This window comes from Trachemys scripta, chromosome 3, assembly GCF_013100865.1.
Source record: "Trachemys scripta elegans isolate TJP31775 chromosome 3, CAS_Tse_1.0, whole genome shotgun sequence".
NCBI classification, from domain to species: Eukaryota; Metazoa; Chordata; order Testudines; family Emydidae; genus Trachemys; species Trachemys scripta.
In genome coordinates, this window is record NC_048300.1 from 73,378,258 (window position 1) to 73,404,091 (window position 25,834).

Below are 25,834 nucleotides of genomic sequence, written 5' to 3' on the forward strand. Positions count from 1 at the left end.
TCTTGTTTAAAGGGATTAGCTGATTAATTTTACATTGGGTTTTATTAAATAGTTGGGTTATGTTATGCATATTATAAACAGTACATTGCTTTTTTTGAGACAGTTTTTTTATTTTTTGTAATATTGGATTGACCACTTGGTTGGCTTTTTTTTTTTGTAACACAATTTATATGTTTGCAAATTTTTTTTTTAATATTCACTTGGTTTTAAATTGACACTTTTAAACCAAATAGTTCTGTTAGGGATTCTAAACTTTTAAGAAGATTTAAGCTATGCTTTTTTCTAGAAGTGTGTGGTTTAAGGATTTTATTATTCATCCCCAAAAAAACAATATTTTGCACTTGTTGTTGATAGGCTGAAATTTTATTTACAAGTTATACTGAGAAAAAGGAAGCCACTTTGCTATGCTGACAATAGCTAAAAAATTTTAGATACCACCTAGACAAATTTAACACTACAGGAATATGCATAAACTGAACCTGATTAATAACTTTTTTTATTATGGGCATTGTGGTGAGACCACTAGCAGGTTTTGGGTTTATTATTGGACAAGTTACATTATTTGGTATTGGATTGTTATAATTATAGTTAATAATTGGATTTTGAACCTTAAGTTTAAATGTTACATTTAGTACATTACTTTTGCCTTTTGATTAGGTTTGAAAATTAGCTATAATGAGCACTTTATATTGCTTTTAATTTTTATATTTAAGTTTATATAAGGTTAAACTCCCCCCACCCCATTATCAGATTATTACAAATAGCTTTGTTTTTTTAAGTTTTATAAGCTATTTTGTGTTTTAGGGAAGTTGAATTTGTTGGTGAAGTGGTATAGAATTTACATCCTCCCCCCTTTGAGTTATTATTTAAGGGCCAATTTTTTTTTTAGCCACTGGATGGCAACAAGATTACTTTAAACAAATGATATTTAAAGGTGACTCTTTTTATTAACCTGGTGTATAGTACTGTGGATAAGTTTTGGGTTGAATATAATAGTTTGGGTTTTTTTGTATTGGTATGTTTTGTTTTACATGCTTAAGCAATTGAGCACGACCCTGTCATTTGGTTTTATGGGGCTGTAACAGTTTACTTTTAAATTTGTGATTTTGGCTTAGTTTTACCCTTAGAGCAACAATAACGGTGTAGTAAATTAAAAGATTTTTTTTTTCTACCCTAAACTCAGGTAGCAAAGTAATCCATCATGCTCAATTCACTGAGTTGTAAGATTTTAATTCAATCTTCCCTTGGTAAGCCAAACACTTTTGCTGTTTTTTTGTACACATTGTGCATGCTTTGCAACAGAAGAATTTTTTTTTTTTTATTCCTACTTGCTTAGCTACCAGATTTAGGGTTTTAATATTTGTAACAACTGCTACAGGGCAATCAGAATTAGAATCTGAGGGGTTTTTATCCGGATTGGGATTTGAGCTTTTATTTGAGCTTGAATCTATAATTTTTATGTTTTGACTTTTTCTACCCAAATGTACTTTTTTTTTTTTTTAAATCAGAGCTATTAGAACTTTTCTTTGGGAATAATCCTTGATAAGCAGGGTAACTTTCCATAAAACCTCTGTTCTACACTTAAGACATCTCTATACTGACGCAGGACATTTTTTAGTCCATTAAGATCTGGTGTAGTAGGGTGTTTTACTGGTACACCAGGTGATACTAGCATATATCAAGCGGGTGTAGAGGGTGCACAGAATTTTAGGGACCTAGGCAATGCTGATGATCGCCCAAATGCCAGTAAGTGTTCACCCAAAGGGGCTGGGTCTTCTGATTTTTATGGTCCCAATGTAACATTGTGTGGAGGAGCAGGAATTGCATTCCTTGGTTGTTGTATCTCTCTTTGTTGTAACCTAGAGATTACTACATCACAGACACTAGCTACTTGTGTCACTGCATCTTTTAGTCCCTGAACAATTACAGTCTCTAAAGGCACTCTCTCTTCACTATCAGGGGTGGACATTAACTAGGGTTACCATATTTGTACATTGAAAAAGGAGGACACTCCACGGGGCCCCTTGCCCCGCCGCAACTCCGCCCTTTCCCCGCCCCCATTCCAACCCCTTCCCCACCCAAACTCCCTGTCCACACTCCGCCCCCTCTCTGCCCTATTGGCCCCCTTCCCCAAATCCCAGCCCCGCCTCCTCCCCTGAGCTTGCCACATTCCTCCTCTCTCCCAGCCCACTGAAACAGCTGCTTTCTCCCCTAGCTCCCACTGCTCTCCAGTCCCTGCGCCCCCGGCCGGGCGCTTCCCCCGCGCAGCAACAGCTGGGGGGCGGGAAGTTGCTTCGGGCCCCGGGCCTGCCCCCGAACTGGGCATCCCAGCCCCAGCGCACTCCCACCTGTGAGGCTGCACCCCAGCCGCAGGCTCCCTCTCTGGCCGGGCTGGAGCAGAGAAGTGCTGCATGCGTGGCCCGGGCCTTGCCCCCAGGCTCAGGGGAGCCTCCACCCCGCTCCCAGCCAGACCCGGCGAGGCTACGGCGGCTCAGGCCAGGAGGCTGCGGGAGTTGCTGCAACGCGGGCCCTTCCCGGGTGGGGGAGCTCGGGCTCCCGGGAGCCGCCACCACGCCATGAGAAACTTTCCCCTGCGCCAGGACCCGGCAGCGGCTTCATGGGGGGGGAGGCTGGCGGGGGGGCTCCTTGCACGGCCGGGACGGAGGGGGGAGACTGCCAGAGCCGCGGGGAATGCTCAGAGGAGGGAGAAGCGGCCATGGGTCCCCTGCAGCTGCCTGCAGAGACGCCACCGCGGGCGCGGGGTTGCAGCAGCACGGGGGAAGGGGGTTTGCAATCCACAGGCTGCAGCGAGCTGACACCCCAAGAGGAGAGGGGGCAGTGGGTAGGGTTATCATACCTCTGATTTTCTGGACGTTTATATATATTTAAAAAATCCTCCCGGACAGTGATTAACAACTAAAAAGCAGGACATGTCCGGGAAAATACGGACGTATGGTAACCCTAACATTAACAGAGAGGAGAGGATATTTTCTCCCCCTTTTCTCTGCTCATCTCATCCTTTACATTACTAGTTGCTTTTTTTATGATGACAATCAACTTTACCTTTTGTGATGCCATCCTGGGACTTCCTTTTTCTATCTGCAAACTGCTAGTAGCTTCTGCACTGCTAACTTCCCCTTTTGACTCTCCCTGTGGCTCCTGAGACTCACTTTCCAACTCTGCTCCTCAAGGTACTGTATTAGCCTGAACTAACTCTCTTGCCCTACTTTTAGTAATTGGCGCTGCAGGTTTTTTATTTTCGTTGGTTCCACCATGCCAGTAGGGATGGGAACTGAGTTTTTGTTCTTCTCTAACACGTCTCCTATCTTTTCCAATTCTTCGATTCTTTTCAACAGCCAACACTGTCTGACTTATAGCCGTCCAGTGATTTTAAGCTGGCATCCACTTGCTCCTGCCAACAACGTGCTTGCTTTCCTGCTTCCTGTACCTGGTATCTACACAGTTTTAAACTTTTCTCTAACTCCTGCTTCTTTTGGAAAAGTACTGACCATTTCTTTGACACTACATGTAGCTGATTTGTTAAATTTTGAATAACCTTTTTTACCTTACTCAAAGTTTACCCTTATTCAAAGTTTGCTGGGCTTTTCTGAGTAACTTTCATTTTTATTTAATTTCTTCCCAGCAAACTATAAGCCACAAGCAGACATTTAACATTTCCCTTAACCAGTTTAGCTTTTTTTTTGTGCTCTGTTTCAACATTAAACAACTTACTTAAAAAACCCCATGGGTTACAATGCTCAGAGATCATTTCGCTATTTCTTAGTTGTACTAAACCTCCTTCGTGTTCCTGAATGTATTTTTTGGCAATTTTTTTTTAAAGCCATACTGCGGGTAACTCCAACAGACTCTACTTTTGCCCTGGCTCCACTCATCTTAACACGTAACATAGAACTCATTTCAATTCTAAAACAAAGAATTTCACTTCACTATTGATTAGCCTATGTAATAAACTATATAATGAACACTTTGCTGTTCTTTACTCGGAAACTGAAGGCGTCCCTTCACAGAAACAACAGGAAACACCCCACGCCAGTTTTTACACTTAGTTCAATAAGTCCCAAGTAAACAATAGAGGGGTTGGAGCACATTCCCCTCTCTTCCCTCAATGGCTTGTAGCTGATCGAGAGGTCTTTTTCCTCTGTTGGGACCTGCTAAACAGCTGGGAGAAACTGAGGCAGACGGATCAGAGGTGCAGCCTGGGAAAGCTGAGGGGACTGAAATAAGGTAGCTTGAACCGTACAAGTTCTGAGTTACTGTGGCCTTTTGGCGGCAATTAATGCATAGATTTATCAACTTTCCCGCCACCACTAGTGTGGGTCAGCGAGCCCAATGCTACTGCTAATATCTTATTGGTACCATTTCTTATAACTTTAAACTTCAACAAAGCCCCTTAAACACATACAACACTTTAAATAATAATATTATTACTCTTTATCTTGCAAGATTAAATTCAAACCCCCTAAGCTAAAAGTCTAAGTCAAACCACAGTACATAACAGGAAATACTAGGATTGCTGCCAAGAAGCAGTCACAGGAAATCAAGTTCCTGTGTTCTTAAAAGTGAGTGAGTAAGACATACAATCTTGCTCTCTAACTTTACCTCTTTACTTATGCCTCGGGTGAGATTCTCAGGGGTCTAAAGATGCCTGGAATCCCTGAAAATCCCTGTCTCACATACCTTGAGTCTCCTGGCTGGCTCACCAGTCTCTTGCCTGATTTAGGAGATTAATAATATTAATTTGGATAGTATGGGTTTGGGATCACCAATTTGTTTGATTAGAAGATATTAAGGTTTTTGTTCCGAATTAGGCTTTACAGAATTTACAAAGGACCCTTGGGGGTAAGACAGGAAGCTCCCACTGAGACAGATATAGCCTTAAAGGCTTGTTGTTAAGATAAATGAAGTTTTAATCAAATGGTAAAATAATTAGAGTTACAAAATTACAATTGTATTACTGCTCTTCAAAAGATGCATATGGTATTATGGTATTATTATGCTACAAAGCTTTGATTAATAGCCTTACACTCTTTCTTGATAACCTGGTGGTGAGACACACAGGACCAGCCTCACCTTTGGCGGTTCAGGTTCCATAATTCTTGAGTGAGAGGTGCAAGCTAGAGCTAAGAGCTATCAAAGCTAATTTAGAGTTTATTTAATTAACTTAAACTTAAAATTAAAACCTAATAAACAAAACTAAGAACAAAAACTTAGGGAAACCAAGCTTAGCCTAGTCCCCTTGGAACTTAGAAAGTTTAAGAAAAACAAGTACAGGCCTTTTAGCAAGCCCCTTTTGTATAGGGCACAGGTGTCTGAACCCTCCTTTATGCCCAAACTTTATTTTTTACCCACAAAAAATGTAAGGTGCACTTACTCCATAGGCTAGTATGTTTGTACATATTGATGACATGTACATACATATTAATGACATTAAGATTATACACACGTTATTTTTGTTCTCCCAATTATTTTGGTTCTTTCCTTGTGGTGTACCTGTTAAGTTTGAGCGTACAGACTTGGAAACCCCCTATGCCATTTTACCATTATCTGTCTGTTTAGGTGAAAGGTCCCACACATGTGGAAGTGTGTTGACTTTGCTATCTGGGTGAAAGGTTCCAGACAGAGATATGCTAACTTTGCCTTAGCTCAACATACAGGATATGGCCTGTAGGTCCCTTGTACAGTCGAACTTACTTTAGTATAAATTTATAAACCTATTACAATAAACCAAATTCTTAAACTATAAGAAAAGATATATATATATATATATACACACACACACACACACACACACACAGTTGTTAGCTCACTAGGAACTTAGCAAGCATCAAAGTTGTTAAATCAAAAAGGCCCATGCATGCGCCCTCCATGCAGCCTCATGCCCCATACTAAGGATATACAGGGCTGCATGGGGGAACCCCCTTAGTTCCTTCTCTACCACAAAGTCCAGCAGAGGAAACTCCAAAGCAATGGGGAAGGAGGGTTCATGTGCACCTGAAGTGGAGCACCCATAGGGGGACACATCTCAAACACCAGTTACTATACAACGTGAGTAACCTCTCCTCCTTTGAGTAGTGTCTGTATGGGTGCTCCTCTGAAGGTGATCCAGAGCAGTATTCCTGAAGGGAGAAGTGATCTTTGGAATAAAGTTTAATACTGAAGACAAAACTGCATTGCCAACTGCAACATCAACTCTAGAGGCATGAACCAAAGCACAGTAGTTTGAGAAAGTATGTACTGAGGTCCTGGTTGCAGCTCTGCTAATTTCAGTAACTGGAACATTCTTGAGTAATGCCATGGAAGTAGATTGCAACCTTATAGAATGGGCTAAAATTCTACAAGGCGACTGAATGCTAAGTCATAACATGAAATGATACACCCAAAGATCCATCTTGGAAGTCTGGATGGAGATTGTTTCAATTGCAGAAAGATCTAAAGGATCCACAAAGAGTATGTGACACTTTGAATGGTTTAGTTCTGTTCAAATAGAAGGCTAATACCCTTCTAACATCCATGGTGTGGAAGGCAGCTTCTTTCCTTGTCTGATGCAGTTTCCGTGGGGGTAGGGAGAACAAAACAGGAGATGAATGGTCTGGTTGATGATATGAAATTCAGCCAACACTTGAGGTAAAAACATAGGATGTGGGCACAAGAAGACCTTTTCCTTGAACACTATAAATGGGGGGAGAGGGGATCTGCCATTAAAGCCCCCAGTTCTCCAACCCTCCTGGCAGAAGTGATGATCACCAAGAAAGCAATTTTCATTGATAGGTCAAGCAACGAACATATACTTAATGGTTCAAAGCAGTGTTTCATAAGGCATAAGCACAAGGTTCAAGTCCCATATAGGAGTATGATTTCTAATTTGTGGAAAAAGATTCATCAGACCTAAGCAAGCAATCTTGACAGAGTGAGCAAAAACCGAAAAGCCTTCTCGCAGTAAATGAAAGGCTGTCATGGTCACCAAGTGTACCTTGAAAGAACTTTCTTCCAGCAGGCAGCTGACCCACCCGGAAATATATCTGTACCTACTGCGATCGGATCTGTGGTTCCAGAATCTGACTCCAGAGTCATCTCAGGGCCCATATGTAAATCTGTGGTAGAGATCATCCTTTAATTGAGGGATCACCAATGAATGAATGACAGAACTCCTAGTAAGAACTGATTTTTTAAAAATTCCAACAGGTAGTCAAGGACAGTGGAAATAAGAGCAGGTACACCAGAGGTATATCTCCTTCCCTTCTGAAGTTAAGTATGTCACATGGACTCCTTTCTACTGTTTAACAGCACATGTTGAAAAGGACATGTCTAACTCCAAGAACCATCAAGGAGCCCCATGCCTGGAGCCACAGAACTTCCAGCATAGGATGAAGGGTCTGACCAGCATCATGTAATAACAGATGGGAACTGATTGGAAGTTGCCACAGTGGGCGAGAAGTAAATCAAATGAGACAAATATAACAAACTGGTCTTGGCCAAGTTGGTGCAGTCAAAATGACCTTGTGCTTGTCCTGCTTGATCTTGTTGAGAACTTTCAAGAACAATGACACTGGTGGATAAGCATAAAGAAAGCCTTTTGTCCATGAAATAAGGAAGGCATCTAGAGATTGAGGATCAAGACCCACTCTTGAGCAAAACTTCTTTCAATTTGCTTTGGTTGCATTGGCAAGAAGTTCAACTTCTGGAAATCCCCAGGTTAGAAATATGCTGTTGAGAACTCAAAAATCCAATTCCCACTCATAATTCTGAGAGAGGTGCCTGTTGAGATAGTCAGCCATGGTGTTCTATATACCCAGAAGGTAAGAAGCTGAGAAACATATCTGGGTGGCCACACACCAACTGCAGAGTTTTATTACTTCAGCACAGAGTGAGGAGGAGTGTGCTCCACCCTGATGATTGATGTAGAACATGCAAGCCACATTGCCATGATCTTGATGGATTTGGCTTGGATCAATAGCAGAAGTGGAAGCAAGGTGACTTCCCTCAACTCCAGAATGTTGATATGCAGAAGACTCTCTGTGAAGACCATTTGCCTGGGATGATGTGAGTGCCAACACAAGGGATGAGTCTGAAATGATGATGGCAGTTGGAGGAGCTTGAAAGAAGAGAATTCTGCACAGACTTTGAAGGTGTTCTTCCACCAACTGAGCAAGTCCAGAACCCAATGGGGAATGGAGACCTGTCTATTGAGACTGCTTATTGGTCTGTAGACGGTCCTGAGCCATCCCTGGAAACACTGGAGAGGTAATTTGGCATGCTGGGTCAGGAAGACACATGCTGCCATATCACCCGACAGCTGAAGACAGTTCCTTGATGAAATTTTAGCAATAAGATTCTGTAGAGTCACAAATCTGTCCACAGCTATAGCAACCTTTAGAGAGGCTCCTATGAAATCTGTTGAACCTGGATCAAAAGGATCTTTCTGAGACTGATCTGGAGGCCGTAAATGTGAAGCAAGGACTTTGTCATTTGTATGGCCAATAGAACCTTCTGATTGTCTAGTCGGGCTGATTCCTATCGAGATAAGAGAAGACAGTTATGCCTAAAGGACATAGAGGAGCAGCCACAACTGTCAGGGCCTTTAAGAATACCCTGGGTGCACAGGAGAGGCTAGACGGGAGCATGCTGTATTGGAAGCAGTTGTGGTTGACTGTAAATCAAAGGAACCTATTGTGAGAGGGGTGAATTGCAATGTGGAAATGTGTGTCCTGAAAGTTGAGATATGCAAACCCATCCCTGTAATCTAGAGAGGGAGTTATACCTGCAATGATCACCATCTTGAATTTCTGTTGTTTCTGCTAATATTGGCCTTCATCCCCCATTCTTTTTGGGGACAAGAAAGTACTTGGAATAAAACCCTTTCCCTCCTGTGCTGAAGTGGAACTGGTTCTATGGCCCCTATGCCTAGGAAAGAAGCAACTTCCTGACTCAGGAACTGATCATGAGATGGGTCCCTGAAGAGGGATGGGGAAGGAGGGCGGGAGGGAGGGAGGGATGGACATGACATTGATGGAATAACTCCAATGTTAAGACCTCCAGAACCCATATTCAGATGTTCTGTTCTCCCATGCAGATTGAAATTGGGGGAGATGGTATCCAAAAGGGGCAAGGAGAATGGAATAATGCTGCAGTAAATCTCTATGGAGTGAGTGGTTTAGACTCTTGACCAAGGCATCAAAACTGATGCTTGCATGACAGGGTAGCTGGGATGAAGTAGCTATGGCAGCAGCAGTCTTCTTTTTTGAGTATCCAGGGCTCTTGGCTGAGAGTTTAGGTGAACTACGGAAGCTAGAAAAATGAGCTGGGTGAGATATTTGATGTCTGAGACTAGCTAAACTTTTTGTTTGCAGGCGTATAGATCCCAGTGGATCTAAGAGTAGCTTTCAAGGTGTGAAGGAAGTAGTTGGTAGACTCCAAAAAACAATATGTGACCATCCAAAGGAAGGTCCTCAAGAGTATTATCTACAGTACCTCCATAGGGAAGCCTGACAACTGGAGCTATGTTGCTCGTTGCATCATGATCACAGTGGAAATGGACCATGCAGCAATATCTGCATCATGGTCCACCAGTTGCATCTACGGAGGCTTGCAATGATGTTCTCACTAAGAGCTGACCTTCTTGGCTGATGGTCTTGAATTGCTCACAATGTGCCTCTCATAGATATTCAGTAAAGGTGTTAAATTTATTGTTGTTCGAATAGTCATAGCTTGACATGAGTGCCTGATTGTTTGCTGAAGAGTAATCCTTACAACCGAAGAGGTCGAGCTTCTTCTGGTCCTTATTGTAAGGAGATTTAACATAGTGTTGGCTATCGCACTTATTAACCGCTTCCACTATCCAAGTTTGGTGAAGGATGAGAGAATTAAAAACTCAATCTCTGGCTGGGATGTAGCTTTTTTTTTTTTCCCCCCTATAAGCATGCTTTACAAGTGGGTGGTGCTGTCACTGGAGTCTGCCAAATGGTCTTAGAAGGATCCAATATAGCTTCATTGATCGGAAGGGCTACACATGTGGAATAAGTATGGAAAATGTCCAGGAATTTATTATGGGAATCCTGGACCTCTTCTAAGGTGATTGGATGCACTGAATCAGCGATGCATTTCATCAGCTCCTGGATCTGTCTGAAGTAATCTGCCATGCAAGGTGAGGTGTTACAGCTGAAGCATCATGAACATGTGTAGAATAGGGCTGCACGAAGACTGTACTTTCCATCATTCATATTTGGTTGGTTGATAAGTTTTGTCAACATGTTACACAACTGTGATGGTTTTGTAGAGCTGAACATATGCTTTAAACTGAACAGCTATGGCCCTGAATAGATACAGGGTGCACATCTGCTAAGTAAAAAAAAAACTAAATAAAATAAAAAAAAAAATTTTTTTAAACAGTCACGTGTCAGTGTAGAACTTTAAGCTGACTCAGGAGCAGTGCTGCTAGGCTCCTGAGAGAACTGCATCCAGATTTCTTCAGATGGTCAGCCTGAGGTAGGATTGAGGATGTCCCCCCCTCTGGGCAGGTGCAGCAAGTAGGGAAGAATCAGACTTTATGACAGAGTAACTCAGATATTAAAAACAGTAGTAATGAACAATGACAGTATTACATGTTACAATTTGATCTCCTACTAGGATGTAAGAGCACTGCAATTTACTGACCTGTTTGGGTTTTTATTCACTTCTCCTTTGATGGCAACTGTCCGTCCAGGACGAAGTGCAGAATTAAGCCGTGCAATGTAAGGAACCACCTGAAAAGGCAACAGTGCTCGGAGTTACAGCCTGTGGCTTTAAACATACATTCTGATGACGCCCATCAGTCACCTCCCTGCTGACAGTCTCTCCTTTTGTATTTTTTAAGTAATCTGACCATGTCTACTTGTCTTTTTCAAATTTTCCATGTCTTTTAATAAATTATATTCACCCACCACTGGGATGATCTAGTTATGGGTGGGAAGGTAAATAGGCATGTTCATTCCAGGATCTTTTATTTAGTATTTATACTTAATTTTTAAAATCTTTTGGATAACAAATGGGACTTTAAAATACTCCAGACAAATAGTACATGTAGCTTCATCCAGAAGATTTTCCCTGGGGTTTTCTGCAGCCATGGCTACCACTGGACAGTGCAACAGAGTAAGTTTCACTTTCCTGAGCTCAGAAATATGTCCTGCCTGCAGCAGCAACTGGGTGTTTCCCTTCCTGGAACTGACTTGTGCTGTTTACTGAGCTGGAACAAGCCTATTGTTAACATTACAGCCCTGGAGTTGTGAAAAATGTACCAAAAGGCCTCTGATTCTGCAATCAGCCCCCTGTCCTGGTGTGGACAATCCCTGAGGCTTCACATGGGCATCATCATCTGCCTGAGATGATGAGCCTGCAGGTACAGGGTGTGCATGTCAAAGGAGTGATATTAAATTCACAGGCTAAAAACTTATCTAAGCTGGAATCAGTGTTTCAAAGGCTTCTCTGGCTCAATTTAAAGGGACTTTAGTGCCAGCAGTGTTGCCAACTCTCATGATTTTATCACGAGTCTCATGATATTTGACATGACTATTAAAACCCCAGCTTCTGAAGCATGTGATTAGGTGAGAATCTTGCAACTCCTCTCCATGCAGAGTCCTTACACCTACAGCCCTCATGATGTACAGGAACTCCTTAATATACTATTATTCCTCCAGCAGTCTGGGCCCTGGACATGTTCCAGGCACAGGCCCTTGTTGCTGATATCAGAATTAAGGATTTGTGCAAGTAAGATGAATGTATGGAGTGTAGTGTGTACAATTCTTTCAGTAGAAGGTACTTCTCTGGGGTGGGCACCAGCCCATTGACAATGATTGATTTCAGGAGTGTGTAGCAGGGTATTCCCTTTAAATCCATATTTCCTTGCTTTTAAGGGTTGGAGCTGTGGTGGGAATCTGCACTTGAGCAAGCTTATCTGCCTTTTAGATAAGTTTTTGTGCACAGGATTAAAATTTCCCCCATTAATTCAGGCTATGTCTACACTAGCGAGCTTACAGTGGCACAGCTGTGCCACAGTAAGATCACTTGTGTAGCCGCTCTATGCTGACAGGAGAGAGCTCTCCCATCGACGTTAAAATCACCTCAACGAGTGGCAGTAGCTATGTCAGTGGGGGAAGCTTTCCTGCCACCATAGCGCTGTGCACACTGCCACTTATGCCACCGAAACTGAATTTTTTGGTTCAGTGGCAGTTCAATAAAAAAACAAAATCAGTTTTGGGTCAAACCAAATTTTTCAGAATTTTCAGTGATTTGAATAAGTCCATTCTGGATCTGTTCCACAGCAGGGGTTTAAACCTGGGTCTACCCCATCCCAGGTGAGTGCCCTTACTCACTGGGCTAAATGTTAAAGCTTCGGGAGGGGAGACATGTATTCCTCTGGCCGTTTTAAGAATGGCCAAAACTGTGTGTGTCAAATTTGCAAATAGTTTCAAATCATGACTTGATTACAGCCTATAAGCACCTACATGGGGAACATTATTGAATAATGGGCTCTTCGATTTAGCAGAGAAAGATAGAACATGATTCAAATGGCTGGAAGTTGAAGCTAAACCAAGTCAGATGTTTTAATATTTGCAATTTACATATATAAAACAATACTTACAAGTTGTGAACCATCAGGCACTTCTCCCTACCAAAAAAAAAAAAAAAAGTTAACTAGAACATCAAAGAATGGGAAGATCACATAACCACAGTATATGCATACGTACATTTTCTGAGTTTATCTTTGTTATTCCTAAAGATGATGGCTGAGAGCCTTGTAAAGACTGCAGAGAAAAGATATTAAGATCACTGATCACATATACTAGAATTCTGATTCTAAACTAAGTTTGTTAGAAAGTTTGTTGTACACAAAAATGTGTGGCTTTAGACTACTATGGAAATCCTGTGACTATGGTTAAAAGTTATTCAAAAGACTCTAGTGCAGATGTGGGCAAACTACGGCCCGCAGGACCTTCGTGCCCGGCCCCTCCCCCGCAGCCTCAGCTTGCTCCGCCACCAGCGCAATGCTCTGGGCAGCAGCGCTGTGAATTCCTGGGAGACCTGTCTGACCCTGGTGCTCTGGGCGGTGCGGCTGTAGTGCCGCCAGCCACCGGTGCTCCAGGCTGTGCGGAAAGGGGATAGGGAGCAGGGGATAGAGGGCAGGGGAGTTCGGGGTGGTGGTCAGTGGGTAGGGGTGTGGACAGGGCTCGGGGCAGTCAGAGGGTGGGCAACAGGGGGGTTGAATGGGGGCAGGAGTCCCCGGGGGGCAGTCAGGAATCGGGGAGGGGGTTGGATGGGGTGGCTGGGGGCAGTCAGGGGCAGGGGTTCCAGTGGTAGTTAGGGAGAAGGGGTCCCGGGGGGGAGGGGAGGGCAGTCAGGAATGAGAGGAGGGGTTGGATGGGGTGGCAGGGGGCAGTCAGGGACGGGGGTTCCGGGGGTTGTCAGAGGACAGGGAATGGGGGGGGTGGATGGAGCGGGGGTCGCGGGGGGGGGGGGAAAGAGGGGGGGGGGGTGGGAGGGGGGGCAGGGGCTGGGCCACACCTGGCTGTTTGGGGAGGCACAGCCTCCGCTAACCAGCCCTCCATACAATTTTGGAAACCCAATGCAGCCCTCAGGCCAAAAAGTTTGCCCACTCCTTGTCTAGTGAAACCACATTGTGCTGTCTAAAAGGATCTGGCTCAGGCTGGACCCTCACTTGACAGGCCTGGGACCTGTCATCTTGTATTGCTTTTGAGTAACCCTTCAGGCAGATCCTCAATATAATACTGATGGGATTTTTTGGAGGACACCATATTCAGCATTCCTAAATGGAATGAGGAAGACAATTCCGCAGGGCCTTTAAGGAATAGGATCCTAGAGGACCTTGGGATTTCAAAGTGATCTGTTTTTTTTACATGACATAATTTACATGGCATATAACTTGAATCTTGAATTTAAATGTGGCTAAATGTGAACAAGCTTTGATCTAGCCACTTTCATATCTCATAACCTCAACTTGTTTGGTTCAGGGCAACCCTTTCCATTCTTCATTGCATAAGATAGCAGAACTGTCCCCACTAGCAGGAAAGGAAAACAGAAAAGTAGAGAGAATGATACAACTTTGTGGTCAGCCTCAGAACAGCAACAGAGAAACTATAAAGATACAAAAACAGAAAACCTGTGATTACACCATCATTTTCTTCTATGATTAAGAAAACGTATGTGTTTTTCTCTTTGTATTGCACTTGGAGGCAGAGGTCAAACTGTTCAACACTTGCTGGCCCCAAAACTACATCCACAATCAGTCTTCTAAAACTGAAACATTCAGCTTCATGTTAACATTTAATCCAGGCATTTAGCTGTTGAGGGCCATATAAGTACCCAGATATAGAGCTACATCCATGCTGCATACATAAAAGAGCTTGGTGGACACCTCTTCAGAGCCCAGTCACTGTTTTTCTCAGGCCCAAATTTACCTCCCTTCAATACAGTTATTACCCTGGTGACCTGAATTCGGCTAGAGGTCTGGCAGAAAACAAGGACAATTTAAGCTGTGATTAGCAGGTAGAAATCCAGGGAGCTTTCAAACAGGAAAAAAAATATTTCCATCTGAGTTTCTATGGAATTTTACTTCATAGGCAGATAAAAGCAACGAGTCGGATTTGGGTATGGAAGGGGAGAGAACAATTGTCCTACCTAACTGCATTTCTGGGCTGTTCCCCAACTCCTTGTGCTGTGCTGCCTTGTTGCACTCACTAGCCACTGTCTGCACTGGAGTGAGGAATGGCACTTTCCTTGCTGTTTTGCTGGCAGTCCCCATGCTGCTGTCTACTGAAGCAAGCCTCAGGCTAGGACAAAGAACAGGGAAGCTGTTGCAGTGGACCTGGCTGCTTCACAAGGGCCTCGTTTGACTGACAGCCCAGAAGGCTGAGCTTCACCTCCAGAATAGCAAGGGAGGGATGGGGAGACCCTCACCTGCCCCTTCATATCTGGAGAGTCTGTGGGGCTTTGCATGTCTCCCCTGTGTAATAAACAGATCTTGTCTTCTATACTGAGTTGTGCAGGAGAGAGACAGACTGAGCCGTTCCCTCCCATTGGTTCACCTTCAACAGATTTGGCAGTTTGACTGAATCAATTAGGAGACAGCACTGTGCTGCTCCATATTATCTCAAAGCATTGCAGCCCAGCCAAAGGGTGACTCAAAAAGGTACATTCACCATCTAATCAGTCAAGTTAGTGTTGTTTTGGTCGATAAAGTAAGGTCACATATACAAGTAAACACTCTGTAAAGAGTTCTAGCTCTGTCTTAGTGCAAGTGTTTGGAAGTAGATTATTCTGGGAAAGATGCTCCAGGGATCATTTTGAAGCACAAGCAGCTGAAAGTTCCGGTCTTCATCTCCAAGGGGGGTAAATTACACATGCCTATTTCTGCATACAATCTAGAGTATGCATCTGAAGAAGTGGGCTGTAGCCCACGAAAGCTTATGCTCTAATAAATTTGTTAGTCTCTAAAGTGCGACAAGTACTCCTGTTCTTTTTGTGGATACAGACTAACACGGCTGCTACTCTGAAACCAGACAGCAAATGTGAAAAATTGGGACAGGGGGTGCAGGGCAATAGGCAACTATACAAGATAAAGTCCCAAGTATCAAGACTATCCCTATAAAATCGGGACATCTGATCACCCTAATACAATCTGTTTTTCATATTAACTGTGATGTAAGTGTGTAGGCTGGGCTTCTCTCCCCAACACAGAAAGTTCAAATCCAAAATAGAAAAAAAGACATTCTGACACTGGGCAGAGGAATGACTAGCTGTAGCTCTAGTTAAGACTCAGAGTTGTACAGTATAACCCTGGTTATCTGACATTTAAGGAACAAGACATTCAGATAATATTTTGGGGGGATGAATAGGGGAAGAAATCATTATACTGGATATGTCAGGGGACATTACTGCACTTCTATATTGAAGTTCATATAGATTTTACTTCTGTGTTACTTCATTTTCACTGTTGATATCTTACTTCAGTACAGCATAATACGAAGTAGAAAGACATAAGGAAAAGCAACCGAAAATTAACTATCCAATTCAGCAACTTACATTATTAGAAACAAACTGTATAGTCCGAATCTGTACTTTCCCATATATCCCGAGTGTATCTATTCTTTCCAGGTTAACTCTGTGGTTGTACAGCAGCAAATGTTTTTCATTTACAGACACCTAGAGAGGCAGAAAAAGGCAGAAATGTACTGATATCTTAAATAGTATTTATATACTCAACATAAGATCACTACTAAACCTTTACGTTTCTCTCCATTTTACTCAGTCGTGTTTTGTTTTAGCTTCTTACTTTGGAACATGCCTTTGACAACAAAGAATTTAGGTTTAAATTCATTTTCTTTTCCTTCACATTTTGAAATTGAAATAGTGAACATTATGGGTAATATGATAATCATGGTTAAGTTGCATGAAGTCTATTGACTGTTTTGGGGGTTGATTTTGTTGGCTTACCTTGTAATCACTGACTTCATTTCTTTTTCTTAATATGTTATGTTTAAATATTCCCTTCTCCCCACCCACACACAAACACTTCCCCTTCTCTATTAGCTCCACACCAAAATGACCCTACCACACAACCTCACTAGTGTTACTTGAAATGAATATGGTCATCTGTTTCTTTAACTCAAGAAATACAACACAGTCCTTGAGAAAACTGTACTCTAGCCACTCTGAAAAGCCCTGGAGATATAATCCATCAAGAGAAGACTAGATGGACTAACCAGGAATTAAACAGCTAGAGACAGAGATATCCTCTTCCTCTTCCAGAACAAGGTTAAAGTACACCATGGTTCAGGGAGTTTGGTAGAGAAAAAGAAATACTTGCCTAGTTATGTTTCTTTACAATACTGTGGAATATTTAATGGCATTCAATAACAAAGATAAATTTACTGCACATTTGTACTTTGGTTTTGATATTGCATCTCTCATCATATTTTGATTCTCTCAGCACATCACCATTTGATGACATATGGACTATAGACTTATTTAGAGCTACACCCGTCTTATCTCAATTGGACAGAGCTGGACAAATATTTGTTTCTCTTTAGTGCTTCCTCTGACTGATCCAGAGAGCATTGTTCAGCACTCTTCTGTGTGCAGGAAGGCTGCTGTGTTCAAGAGAAGCCCTTTTACACATGGGAAAGGGAGGGGTTGTGTAACAGCTAGTATAATCAGGAAGATATTTGCTCCCTCAACACACAACTTTCCAGGTACCTGTATATAAAAGTAAAGGCCTACATTACTCAACAGTGCCCCTCTTTCAGCGAAAGCCTATAGTTTCTCTTTGTAATCGAAGTGTACATAGCTGTAAACAATAGTGACACTGACGCTTCCAAATTAGTTTGCGTTTATGGCATGACAAGTGGCTAAATATTCACCTTCCTTAGGGACTCACCTGGAATTTATCCTTCAAAACCATAAAGACAATCTTAAATGGCTTCCCTTTTTGAAAAGGCATCTGATAAGTGATCTCCTCCCAACCCCATCTTTCTTTTTCCAGAGTGTTACAGATTATGGAGCCCGATCTTTTGAAGCGGGGATTGAAGTGAAAGGCCACATCAGCACGAGGTTTTGTGCTACTGCCACATTGGAAGTCTACCTGGAACCTGACCACAAATTAAAACACACATTCAGTTCAGCTCATCCAGAAGTATTCTCTCAACAGTTTCAAATATCTAATTACATTTTGGTTCTTAATACAAAAACTTTGCATTAAACCTAGTAATGGTGATTACAAAACAATTAGAAGTAAAAAACTGAAGTGATACATACATAATACTAATTTATGACTAACCAAAAATGGGAAGATTTTTAAAGGCACAATTGGCAGTTATGCTCCCAGCTCCCACTGAAAATCAATGGGATTTCAAAAATCTTTCCCTTAATCTGTTACTGAGAACTAGAATAACTTATAAGCATTTTTCAGGTGCTAATCACCATAACATCTGAGCACTTTAATAAATTAATCCTCATTACCCCCCTAAATAATCCTCATTCCGATTTTAAAGATGGGAAAATAAGTTAAATGACCAAATTCACATTGGAAACTTGTGGAAGAACAGGTAATAGAACCTAGATCTCAATTCCCTATCCTGGACCATAGCCATCAGATCATGCATCCTCCCCCCTATTTGAAGCTTGATTCTTCCAAGTGACAACACTTTTATTATTTCAGATGCTGCCCTTAGAGAGAAAAGGTTTCTGGATCATAAGAAGCTGAATATGATCAAATGGAGGAGGAAACAAAGGAAGCCAAGCAGCAAAATAAAAAAAGTGGGCAGAGTGCAGGGAGGAAGGTGAGGAGTTATTTATTCTCTTTAAATTTCACCTTGAAGCCTTTATTTACTCCTTAGCTTCCTATTAACACACACATAAATTCAGCATTGTGTGACACTACTGTACATATTCAGAGCATTTTATAAATCAACATATTTTATAAGTGTCTATGGTAGGGTGACCAGATGTCCTGATTGTATAGCGACATATAATGATTGTATAGTCCCGATTTTGGGGTCTTTTTCTTATATAGGCTCCCAATTTCTCACACTTGCTGTCTGGTCACCCTAGTCTATGGGTTCTCAGTTTTTAAATATAAATTAAAGATTTAAGGATTGTGTCACTTTGAAATACGTTAATTACTTTTTCAAAACTGAAAAATGTTTGTTATTGAGGCTGTGGGTTTGTTTTCAAAGATTTCAGTCATTTTCAGTCACACAACTTGGGATCTCATCCAATGTCCATTACAGTAATGAGCCTCTCCACTGACAGAAGCAGGATCAGGTTTATAATGTCCCAATTTTATGATAGAAAAATTAAAACATTTCCAATGAATGTGTATCCTGCAAGCTATGAAAAGCCATTTAGTTGGGTTTTGATCAGCTTGCCTCCTCAAAGGCTCATTCACAATATAACCTCTTGAAAGTCAGATGGCTTTAGACATTACCTGTCGGAATCATCAGGAACACTTCCCTGTATTACAACTAGTTCTCCAGGAAGAAGACCACTAAGGATTGCCCCAGTGTATGGAATAACCTATGAGAAGGAGGGGAAAATAGAATATATTCAAAATAACATTTGGGGATGTTTAGGTCAAAAAGAACAATGAAAACAAAACCAATATAGCAAAATTCCCAGTTTTATCTAATGATTTGGAGAGCAAGATTTTCTAAATAATCAACATAACAAGAAAGATGGCCAAACTGGCTAAAAAAACAATGTGGTTTAAAGGGGGAGTGAAGGCAATTATAAAAAATAAAATAAAAAACGTAATAAATGTAAGAAAGGGAAAGTTGATAGTAATGAATATAAAACAGAATCTAGAAAGTATAGAAAGCAAAGACACACAAGGAAAAATATATGGCCTGCAGAGTTAAGGACAATTTAAAAAAAGGTTTTTTAAGTACATTAAGAACAAAAAGAATCATGATGATAGTATTAGTCCATTACTAAATGGAAATGGTAGAATTATCAATAATAATGCAAAAATGGCAGAAGGGTTAAATAAACATTTTTGTTCTGTATTTGGGGGGAAAAACAAATGATGCAACAGAAATTATTAGGGGTATGGAATGGCTTCCATATGAGGAGAGATTAATAAGACTGGGACTTTTGAGCTTGGAAAAGAGACCACTAAGGGGAGATATGATTGAGGTTTATAAAATCATGACTGGTATAGAGAAAGTAGATAAGGAAGTGTTGTCTACTACTACTCATAACACAAGAACTAGCGGACACCAAATGAAATTAATAGGCAGCAGGTTTAAACAAATAAAAGGAAGTATTTTTTCACACAATGCACAGTCAACCTGTGGAACTCCTTGCCAGAGGATGTTGTGAAGGCCAAGACCATAACAGGGTTCAAAAAAGAACTAGATACATTCATGGAGGATAGGTCCATCAATGGCTATTAGCCAGGATGGGCAGGAATGGCGTCCCTAGCCTCTGTTTGCCAGAAGTTGGAAATGAGCGACAGGGGATGGATCACTTGATGATTACCTGTTCCATTCATTCCCTCTGGGGCACCTGGCACTGGCCACTGTCGGAAGACAGGATACTGGGCTACATAGACCTTTGGTCTGACCCAGTAGGCCATTCTTATGTTCTTATGATGTAGTCATTTCATATGCTAACACTTTCCATTCTATTAGTATCTCAGGAGGATGTTAAATAGCAACTACTAAAAGTTAGACATTTTGAAAACAGCAGGTCCAGATAATTTGACACAAGAATTTTAAAAGAGCCAGATGAGGAGCTCACTGGACTGCTAGTCTTAGCACACTATGAAAGTTCCGGAAGATTGGATAAAAAGATAATGTTGTGCCAATTTTTTAAAAGGGTAAGCAGGATAACCCAGATAATTATAGGCTTCTCAGCCCGACATCCATCCTAGGCATGATAAAGGGGCAGTTAATATGGAATTAAAGGAAGGTTATATAATTAATGACAATCAACATGGGTTTATGGAAAGTAGATCCTGTCAACTAATTTATTTATTTTTTATTATTGGATTACAAGTTTGGTTGATAAATGGTAATAGTGTTGATGTAATATAATTAGACTTCTGTAAGGCATTTGACTTGATATTGCATGGCATGATTAAAAAAATAGAACAATATACAATTAATATGGTATACACTAAAAATTAAATATTGTCTAAGTGATAGGTCTCAAAATGTAACTGTAAATGGGGAATTATCAAGTGGGTGTGTTTCTAGTGGGTTTCCGAAGGAATTGGTTCTTGGCCCTATGCTATTTAACATTTTTATCAATGATCTGGAAGAAAACATAGAATCACTGATAAGGTTGGTAGATGACACTAATTGGAGAAGTGTGGCAAAGAGGACAAGTCACAGATATACAGCTATCTGGATCGCTTGGTTGGCCGGGCACAAGTGCATCTCAGAGTCACACACACCTGGCTCCCTGTCCCAGTCTTGTCTAAACTATCCCAATTCTCCCACCACACTGTCTCTTCATCAGATCTGTCCCTCCCCCACATCTTTCCCTGCTTCCCATTGATTCCCACTTCCAGTCTCTACCCCCAGCTTCTTATCTGATCTGAGTCTCCCCCTCCCATACCTACTGGCTCCCAGTCCCCCCCCAAGTCCCAGTATCCCATCTCAAACAGTCCCAGGTTGTTCCCCCCTCCTCCCTCCATTCCCAGTTTCCTGCTCCTCTCCATCAACCTCCAGTCCCAATTTCTGCCCCTGACCCCTTCTGGTTTCTTGTCCCAATCTACTCTCCCTGCCCCTCCACAGGTCCAGATCTTGTCCTTGTCTTGAATTATGCAGCTTCCTCCTCTATTCTGCCTGGGCCCAGCAGGGTGGTTATTGAGAGCACAGGAGAGACAGGCTCCTTGCTCTCAGTTCATGTCCATCCTTTCATAGCCCATAGCCGCAACTGCAAGTAAAGTCCAGCTCAGCCCTGGACTGGAGTATGTTCCGTATGGACAGAAATTTCTGGAAATGTAGCTATTAATATTTAAGAAGTCTATTGAGCATGTTCAATTTGAGATTTTTCAAAGACTCATAACTTGGCCAAAATTGAGCAGATTTTCATGGGGAAGGCAAAAGGCACATTCATTACACAAAAGCTACTCCTCCACCCCACGCCAAATTTCAAGTTCCCGCTCCAAAGCATGGACTTCCAAAGAAAACAGAATGGCCACTGACACATCCTCGAATACCAAATATTCCAGTACTTCCGCAACAGCGTGGGCCTGCTTCCGCCTGTATGCCCTTGCATGCATGATGATACTGGACAAAACTACGTCCAGTACAGGACAGGGACAAACCTTTCCAAAATCAGGACTGTCCGGCTTAAAAGCGGATGAATGGTCTGCCTGAAAGAAAAGGTCACCAGAATTTTTTAACATGGGCAAAATAACACTTTTTCACTAGCCTCATTCATGGAAACAACTGAACCATTTTGGCTGAAATTTTCTAGAAAACTTCAACCTGAGTTAGACACCTAGCAAGGAAAATTTTACCCCAGTCAACATATGACAAAGCTATAAGCAACTGAAGACAGGTTTCAGAGTGGTAGCCGTGTTAGTCTGTATCAGCAAAAACAACGAGGAGTCTTGTGGCACCTTAGAGACCAACAAATTTATTTGGGCATAAGCTTTCGTGGGCTAGAACCCATTTCATCATGTATTTATACTGTTCATGTATTTATACCTGCTCCTGTATTTTCCACTCCATGCATCTGATGAAGTGGGTTCTAGCCCACGAAAGCTTATGCCCAAATAAATTTGTTCGTCTCTAAGGTGCCACAAGGACTCCTCGTTGTTTCAACTGAAGACAGTGTCTTCTACTGAGAAGTGTCGGGCAACTTTCATAATAGGCAGTGCTACCAGCTTCGCCTGTAATGTAGGCTCGTATGTATTTTTATTGGAGGGTGCTAGTCCCTTCATAGTTAAGTTTAAAACTAGCTTCCCATTCAACTTCCTCCTTTACATAACCAAAATCAAACCAATACACTAATACAGCTTCTGCAAGAACAAGGTCATGAAACCCACACAAACGTAGAACTACAAAATAATAAAGAATTACACAATGCTGGGTTCAGCCCCAAAAAAGAACATGGAAATTATGAAGAATGGGGAAGATACACGTAGTTGTTCTAGATGCCAAAAAGCCCAACTCTGTCTCCTATCTAAAAGGTATGGCTAAGTGCTCCACCTGATTAAGTCTCACATTTCCATTGAGACGGGGCAATGCTGACACAACATGATGATAAGACTTGTGATACTCCACATTTATGAGTGCTCTCTCCTTTTTGGAAATACTATACTTTAACTTTGAAGATACACACAACTCCAAGTCCCTTACCCCTATTAACAGGAACTGTACTGAAAGCAGCAGGTGTTATTCTCGTGTATATGAGAAATATTGGAGATTTCTCAATATTCCTATCATCACACAAACAGCACACAGTTCTGACTAGCTGACGTAAGAGCAAAGTCCCGTGGGGTAAAGCTGCCCAGTGTTTTCAGGGAGAAGCTGTTTACACGATGGGGAATTACCGGGTTATGGATTGTCTTCTGCAGTTGGTCCAAGGGCATCGTCGTCCCTCCTTCAGCCAAGTCTGTTGGCTGTGTGTGACCAGCGATGGATTTTGAATATAGTTAAATTTCTCAGTTTTGTTGGCATTGAAGAAAGGATCCCTTTGGAAAACCAAAATTAAGTTTTAATTAAAAAAACTGAACGAAGTAATCCTTGTTCAGCCTTCAAAATATTAAATTTTCTTCATGCTTTTTGACATACTAATGAAAATGTTTTAACAGGAATTTGCTGGCTTAATTTTACAGTTTCTACAAGATATGAAAATTAAGTGCTTAGTTGCCCCAGTAAGACATACCCCTTACAATAGGGCAGTGTGTACATAGCTACAAAGTTTGCTTGAGAACTCTGGGAATAATTGATTCTCAATAGACCAGTCAAAAGACCATGGGTTCTCTTACCTTTGATAATGCGATGAAAAGACTAGCAAAAATCACAATTAAGACAAAAAGTTTCTGTTTTCTATATCCTTCAGCATATACAATCCCAGATATCAATGAATAGCTCAAGGACAATACTGACAGAGTCACTGAACAGATCGCTATGAACAGCAATGAAACTACAGCTTCTTAGTGTGTCCTGTACTCAGCAACCCCTCCCTTCTTCAGAAGGGCATCCCAGTGACCAGAATGTAATACCCAAATGTAAACCTACAGACAATAATATTATTTATAGTATTCTATTATGCAAACAAAGGCTATTTCATTTAAGCAGACTTAGTGGGGCCTATGTTTGCTGTATTACTGCCTGATATTTGTTACAATATATTTGACTAATCAGAACAAAGTCAACTATTGTACTCGTGCATCATGATTTATTTACTTCAGTCTCTCAGTGGAGGTGTGGCCTATTGTAACTTTTTTATTATATTTTATTTTTTTCTATATTTTATTATTATGTGGCAACAAAATACTTAGTTCTTCCATAGGGTTTTTCCCCCATCAAAGCAATTTACAAAGGCAAATATCATTAGCCTCATCTTAGAGATGGAAAAACAGAGGCACAGAAGAGATATGATATTCCCAGTACAGAGAAGACTAGTAGAAGAGTCAAAAATGGAACCCAGATCTTATGACTCTTAATTTGGTAGCCTATTCACTAGACCTTGCTGCTCCTTCCCATGACCTGTGACAGCAATCTAGACTTCATTAAAAAAGAGGACTCTGGGACTACGGAAAATGAACAAGCTTGAGAATTCTGTGGCACATATACAAACTGGCATAGCTAAAGGATATTAAGTGTGTAAGCCTGTGGTGCATTTGAAATCTTGGCAGTGTTGCAGGATGCCTCGGACAGTGTGGCAATTTCATACCAAGAAAGTGGGGCATAACATGGAGAGAAAGTTGGAATTTAGGTATTTCTGTATTTTGGAATGAGGGAATGGTATATAATTGCTGGGTTCTGCCTGTGGGTGGGGATTCACTGATAGAAATGCACAGCAGATGCCCAAGTTCCTCTCCCTGTCAACAGAGAGAAAATTACTTGCAATATTCCTTAAGTTAAAGTCTCCAGACAGTACTGAAAGTGGTGAGCTGCATTATTTCTATTTCTAAATGTGGAGCAGGATTGAAATTAGGGTTTTCTAAAACTGGTAAACATATGCAGTTTTTCTGCTCCAAAATGAAAAAAAAATTGTAATAACCTTAAATGTCACTTTGGTGTAATAATATCTCACTAACTCCAAAATATTCCTGGTAATAAACACTAACAGGCAGATAATCCTGCCATTCGCTATAGGCAGTCAAATTATCATTCTCCATGAGCTTTAAGAATTACTTTAAGAGCTGTGGCCAGGTCAATTTAAACCCAAACCACAGATATTGTAAAAAAAAAAAAAAAAAAAGTTTTACATAAAAACAATAGTAAGAGAAGTATCCCCTTTAAAAAAAAAAAGCAGTGCAGTAAAATTAATGTGTTACTTTGGAAATAAAGGTTCCCCTGTAATGTCTGTTCCCCAGACTTTCCAAGATTGTGCTAGTACATCAGAATTAGAAAGTGAAGACAGACTGTATAAAGTGAAATTGACTCATTTGAGAAAAACCTAAAAAGGAAACAAAATAAGACTAGTGTAAAATAAATTCGTTTTTAAAGGTTTAAATTTTAATAATCAGAGGAGTTTTTAATAATACAAGTAAAGGCATATTTTTAAAATAGGATTTTAACCTTGCAGGGTCCTTTTAATTTTCTAGTTCTTCTTTCTTTTCGATGCTCCCCGCAATGGAGTCAGCCCTGTTTTCTGTATCCAAACACATCTGCGTTTTTTAAATTTCAACAGTTTTTTTTCCCTGAAGGGATATTGTCAATCTGTTTAAATCATATTTAATTTATGCTTACCTTTGTAACGAATAACCTCTTCAAAGCTACAAACTGAAATCTGACTGTAAATCAAATGTATCTGTTTCCATTTCGATCAGTTGTGGATTGTTTTAGCTGGTTACTCTGCTTGCACAGTAAAAATGGTTCCTCCACTCCTATTTCCTGGTTCCCATGCACCAACACAATGACATCACCACATGTACACTGCTCTGAAAGCCTCCTCCCCAGGCATTCCTTAAAGAACCAGTGTGTGTCACAGGTCACTTGCTGATAACATAGCTTTATTTTTGGCTGTTCTGTTTCCACCACGTGTGGATTACTGTTTAAAACTGTCTTTTTGAAACAAATTGCTTTATTCTTTTTATACTTTTTTTTTTTTTCATGCACTTTAAAATAGTTGTTTG

The 25,834-nt window shown here is 41.1% G+C and overlaps 1 protein-coding gene across 2 annotated transcripts in view; it reads right to left on the minus strand.

Moving 5' to 3' along the window:
* LGALS8 (galectin 8) overlaps positions 1-25,596 on the minus strand; it is a 29,198-nt gene extending 3,602 nt beyond the window's left edge. Inside the window, exons 1-8 of one of the 2 annotated variants that reach the window (XM_034765055.1) lie at positions 25,449-25,596; positions 23,078-23,218; positions 18,995-19,083; positions 17,447-17,657; positions 16,093-16,212; positions 12,741-12,797; positions 12,635-12,661; positions 10,672-10,760 (exon numbers count right to left, since the gene is read on the minus strand). In XM_034765055.1, the coding sequence (XP_034620946.1) occupies positions 10,672-10,760; positions 12,635-12,661; positions 12,741-12,797; positions 16,093-16,212; positions 17,447-17,657; positions 18,995-19,083; positions 23,078-23,116 (632 nt within the window). In that variant the 5' untranslated portion in view covers positions 23,117-23,218; positions 25,449-25,596. The remainder of the gene's footprint in view (positions 1-10,671; positions 10,761-12,634; positions 12,662-12,740; positions 12,798-16,092; positions 16,213-17,446; positions 17,658-18,994; positions 19,084-23,077; positions 23,219-25,448) is intronic. The other variant, XM_034765056.1, reaches the window with a different exon arrangement.
* Between the last annotated feature and the right edge of the window lie 238 nt (positions 25,597-25,834).